Source organism: Mya arenaria, chromosome 10, assembly GCF_026914265.1.
Source record: "Mya arenaria isolate MELC-2E11 chromosome 10, ASM2691426v1".
Lineage (NCBI taxonomy): Eukaryota > Metazoa > Mollusca > Bivalvia > Myida > Myidae > Mya > Mya arenaria.
Window position 1 is genome coordinate 35,867,040 of NC_069131.1, and position 5,829 is coordinate 35,872,868.

At 33.0% G+C, this 5,829-nt stretch overlaps 1 protein-coding gene across 1 annotated transcript; it reads left to right on the top strand.

The window, feature by feature from the left end:
* Positions 1-295: 295 nt before the first annotated feature.
* On the top strand, positions 296-4,697 carry LOC128204647 (uncharacterized). The gene is made up of 5 exons (XM_052906049.1): positions 296-433; positions 877-1,194; positions 3,870-4,004; positions 4,255-4,361; positions 4,560-4,697. Exons 1-5 carry the CDS (start codon positions 382-384, stop codon positions 4,695-4,697), a joined length of 750 nt encoding a protein of 249 aa, XP_052762009.1. The 5' UTR covers positions 296-381.
* Positions 4,698-5,829: the final 1,132 nt, after the last annotated feature.

Genomic DNA, 5,829 nt, shown 5'->3' on the forward strand with positions numbered 1-5,829 from the left:
TCCTCAATTCATTGTCCTTTTTATTGCGGTTTGAAAAAACGATGCAACATTTATAAACAGTGTAAGACGTTTGTAATTTCCTTTCTAGTATGATTCACAATGATAAAAAATATAAGGCCTTTCTGCGGATGAAAACGTCTTTCATATACATAAAAGTACAACTCAATTCATTGTCAAATCGAAAGTATAACTTAAGGGTTTCCGGAACTCCAGTCAAACAATTGTGGATAGACCGGGAAAAACACACAAATATCTTCCCTTATGAAAATGCAAGGGATGGTCGGTCTCTATTTTCTTGAAAAAATAAGTAACGAATGTTACTCATTTGCATTAAATAGACTAAAAAACAACATTTTTATGGTTGAATAATTTTGCGGAGATATGCCACGACAATGGATAATTATATGTGTTCAACTTGCCGTACTCAATTGCGGTATGTTGGATAAGTAAAATCCGTCAAATGATATACTCTTTTTAATTTAAATATTAGAAAAGAGTTCTTATGATAATTACAATCACAAGTTACTAGTGCTACTTCTACTTTTTCTATTGCTTCTGCTATTACTGCTACTCCTACTGTTTCTGTTTCTACTTCTTCTACTGCTACTGCCACTACCACTACTAATTTATAATTGTATAAGGTTTACTTTAAATGCTAATGTAATAGAAGAAAAGGCAATGCAACGTATATTTCTTCCTACGTTTATGGTTCATGAATTGTTCTTATAATTTCAGACTATTCATATCGATAGCCTGTGTGTACCTCTCGTTTGTTAGCCATCGGATTTTCAATATTAATACATAATTATAGTTCAACTTGTACTGTTTCGTTATTGAGGATGAGATGTGTATTGTAATTAGTATGAAACCTTTCAGCTCTTCTTGGCTACGTCTGTGCATCGAGAAACAGGTATGGAACGATATCAGTGGAAGGAGCAGCTTTTGTGAACACGGAGGTAACACTGAAAGCGACACCGTTCCTCCCTTGGGGATGTGACGTAGAATGGAGGTACATAAAGGACGGGGACACATCATTTCAAACAATGAATGGGACAAATGTTAAAAGATATTCTGAAGATAGGTCATTCTTTTTAAAATGGACGGCTTCAATTGAATACGACGGATCTTATTTCTACGCTGGATGTTCAACAAACGAAACAATTAAAACATCCATGATATCGTTAAATTTGAAAGGTATATATCACTGATCGTTTCAAGTGGGTAACATAAACTTTCATTTATGTTTCGTTGTGCTTGTTGTATCATGTTTCCTATTTGAAATCATTTGGGGTTCTATTTGGTATATTATCATTATTAAGTCTTCTTACACAATCTTGGTAGGATTTTGCCACAAGGCCTGTCCCTGTAGTTGCTATTGTTTCTGTGACCGTATTCATAAAACACCTATTTGCGTGATCTTTGGAAGTTTAAAGAAATCAAAACGTGTTAAATGTTGATAAGCTACCAAGGCGAAAAACGAGATAACCTCAATCTAATCAATCAGTTCATATCAATTAACTTTAATTGTTTAAGGAATAATTTAAAATATTCGTTGTTATAAAAATTGCAATTGTTACTTTGCCATTTACTTACTAATTGTTGCTTTGTGGATATTGTCTCTATACAACCACAATAAAATAGGATTTTGTTGCGACAATTACATTTATTATTTAGTTATAAATTGCTTATATTATTGGACAATTTGGAGCTCTTGTGCTTCTAAGTACGATTGTTCGCGGCTTGGACGTCAAACAGTTCTGTTTGACCAATTTATACAGCGCCAAACTAACACTACACGAACATTCCAAAAACAGGACATAGATCTACGCAAAGATTCTTACAAAGAGGAAAAAGTATCTGAATATTTGTACATATTGAATATATATAACTTCGAAGAAAGAAATGAAGGAGCGTATATTTTAAATTGTTATTTATCATACAATACGGATTCTGTGCAGCTTTAAAGTTACATTGCTTTTGCTGATAATCTGTTTCAAGATATCAATTCGTAATCTTTAGTTTTCGTTTGCATTTTAAAATGTTATAATGTATTCCAATCGATTTTAAAAGATTTGTGTTTTTAGAGAGACCGGGTAACCCAGTTCTTGGTCCAAAATCACCTGACTTTGATACAATAGAATGCATTTATGTTTATGGAAGCTCGGACGTTTATTGCAAAACTGGAAATGGAGCAGAACCTGTACATGTTATACTTTTATTAGGACAGGACTCATTTCTTCCTGCTGAAATCGAAGGGAATAAAGGGTGGTACCGATACCAAAACGTTTTTCAAAAAATGGCCGGAATGTCTAGACGGAATGTGACATGTCAAGTTTTTTATGCAACCCTTGAAACACCTTACGAAGTGCACGGCATTCTATGTAGCGTAGGTAAGCAAATAGGAGACATATTGTGACAAGCTTTGTTCCTTTTTGTTGAATAAAATGGACTTTGTATAAAATTGAATGCTGTTAAATCATCATGTTTCGATTCCAGAGACAGGTAGCCCGCCTGTTCTTACAGTTCCTAAATTCCTTGATGGTGAAAACTCTGCATCTATCTGTGAAGTGCGAAATGCTATCCCAGCTGCGATAATATCCATATACGTTGAACACATTTTGCTCGGTGATGTTCAATACACTTATACATTTAATGAATCATCTCATACTTTTACAAGTTTAGCAAAGGTGACAAAGGCTAACAAATTGTGGAATGGAAGAAGGATGTGCTGCACCAGGAAAAGCAAATATGATTTTGGTCTAAAACATGACTCAGTATGCAAAAATATCTGTATGAAATGTAAGTTGATCTCGGAACGTATCGATTGTATAAGATAAGGCATAACGCATTTAAGAAACCTACATTTCCCATGGTGAATTGTTGCATTATTGTCAAATAAATAGTTTATTTTAGTTTTTCCTGAGAGTGTTTTTTGAAATTATATAACGATAACGTTGTATGTCAATCAAACGAGACTGCCTTTATCGACGAGATAAATCGACTATATCTGATCAAACATACGTAAAATAACAATTGTTTTTGGTTTGCTGCTTTCTACTCTAATTGTAAACACTAATTTTACTTGAAATATAATATTTATTTAAAGCACTGGTAACAACAACAACACAGTTAACGTCTGTAAATTCGACTGTTGTGATTCCTGAGATATATATATTCAAACACGAGACAACGTCTTACTAACTGTCTCGAAGGAATAACAATATAATGAGTTGTTTTACGGTGCCACTTCAATCCGCAAATATCATGAACGTTCATGGCATAAATGAACTCACTGCATTTTGTGTTCACTAAGTATTTCTAAAACAATGATCAACACAAAATAGGCAAAACTGAATGAATTCTGACATTATTTTATTGTTTACTATTCCATTTATGCATTGATCGATTGTTGTTTTCGGTTACCCTTTAGTCCTTTTTATGGAGACAGCTATTGTAAAAGAGAGCAGTCCCAAAATACTTAACTTAACCTGTCACTCTGGTGGACCATGCATACCATGTGTAATTGCATGGAACAGCAGCTCTGTCTATCTTTACCCTATATCGACATCACAATGGACAAAGATCAGTACCTCCGGCTATATAAGTGTTTCAAATGTTCTCTACTTCATTACTAAAGAAGTAGACGGAAAACGGATACAGTGTTCAGCAAAATGCGGGAACGATTCATCTGATTCAAATCATGAAACATACACAATTTCCTTTCAAGCTTTAAAAGGTACGTTTGTTGCCATTATATTTCATAAATGAAACGTAATAAAAACAAAAAAATAGATGGACTAAACAATATAGTTACAAAAACGTTCATAATGTAACTGAATACCTGAGCAGGAACATTTGTCTAATTGCAGAATCAATTACCATCTGTGCATCCGTTGTAACTCAACAATGGCATACGTCGGTCCTTTATGCATTATCTGGAACCGTATTACTTTCACTTGTAACAGCATTGACCGTGCTTCTCCTTTGTCGATGCAAATCTCATGGTAATTATGAATACACCTAAATGAAAATATGTTTCCTTTCAATATATGTTCAATTGGTTTATATAATATAATTATTTTTTCAAGTTGGGTGATTCGTTATCGCTCGTTGCCCATTGTCAATATTTTATTCAATAACACTCCGCAAGAATCCTCAACTTTATCTCAATGTTTGACATATTTGAACGTATTTGATTTCGATTGCTAAGGTGTTTGTTCTTATAATTTTAACGGACAATTTTGTTTTACACAGCGTATGAAAGGTTTCTGCACCGAAGAGGACCTGTAGCCAGCGATCCTAGTAGACATGTGTACGATGGTGTACAGTCTACTGTTGAGACAACTGTGCTTCACGATCTAGTAAGTATTTTTTAATCTAATGCAATTAAATGTAGAAAAAATTATGTAGAGATAAAATCGCTACACTGTTTGGATAAGCTTCATACCACTTGAGTCGATTGTATCATTTAAGACATTTCTGAAATGGAATTAATGTTTACATAGTTTTTTTAATCGTCTTATATGTATTGAATCTAAATTATATTGCATTATTTAAAGAGAAGGACAACTGCAATTGTCCCTGACAACTTACTAACACCTCCACTTCCGGTTATTGAAGACACCCAAGTCCGTTTAAACAGAAATGTATGCCACTACGACTACGTGGATACCTCGTACGTTCAACACGCGATATAAAGCAAAATATCTGACTAATCAATAAGTGTTATTGTAAACATAACCGAAACGTTTGTTAATATTTTTGAGAATATTCGTAAAGATATATATATAGTGTTAAGACCTAAAAAACAATGCATAACACAGAATGTACAATTTACACTTGAATTTTAAATTAATAACATGTACGTGCTACTAGAATAAGATAGTACTGCCTAACGCAGATGTGTGATTAAACAAAATAAAATATATGATATACATATAACGATTTACATGTCATGGAGAAAGATATAATCTTCTTTCTTCATTATGGTCATACATTTAGTTTTGTGTTGTTTGGCAACATCTCATGATTGTCTAAAGTGTTTCCTTATGCTTTTGAAAGGGACATACTGTATAATTCATGTATATATGCAACAACGTGGGAAGAAAATATTGTTAAGTATATGTTTGTATAGTAAAACTTGTAATTCTGTTTCGTAATGTTTAGAAATGAGCCGAAATATGTATGTGTTTACTGAAAATATAATATCCTATCTTAGAATACAACCCACAATCTTAGAATATAACACACATATTCAGTCAATGCCATTGCGGATAGGCAGTCATTAAGAACTATGCTCAATCATTCAGAATTCCAACTTTCGACGGTGTTAAAAGGTCCGCGTACTGTCATTTTTTCCGATTTACACCACTGTCTCCAAATTTTGCGCTGACAATGTGTCAGTCAATGAGTTATTTTTCTAAGTCAGTAAGAGTATTTGATTTAAAGGTTGTATTGTTAAGACAATGCTCGTTTGCTTTGCTCACTCAACCAATTCTTAATCAATAATATTATAAGTCATCTAACTGTTACGTATAATGTAGTATAATTAATATTGATTAAAATTGAATTGTACATATTATCATTGTAATTATGCACACGTTCAACCAAACTATTTGTTTGAATTCACATCCACCCATATTGCATTATATGACTTGAATTACATGTTTAGAGGGTTATATTGACGTAATTTTATCATATATTTGAATATATTGTTATGAATGAATCCTTTTCTGCTAATTCTAACATAATGTTTTTATAATTGCCCCATGAACATAGCTGCAAACAGAGTTAATAAAACAGATACAATCTAAACTCGCTGTGTCGCTG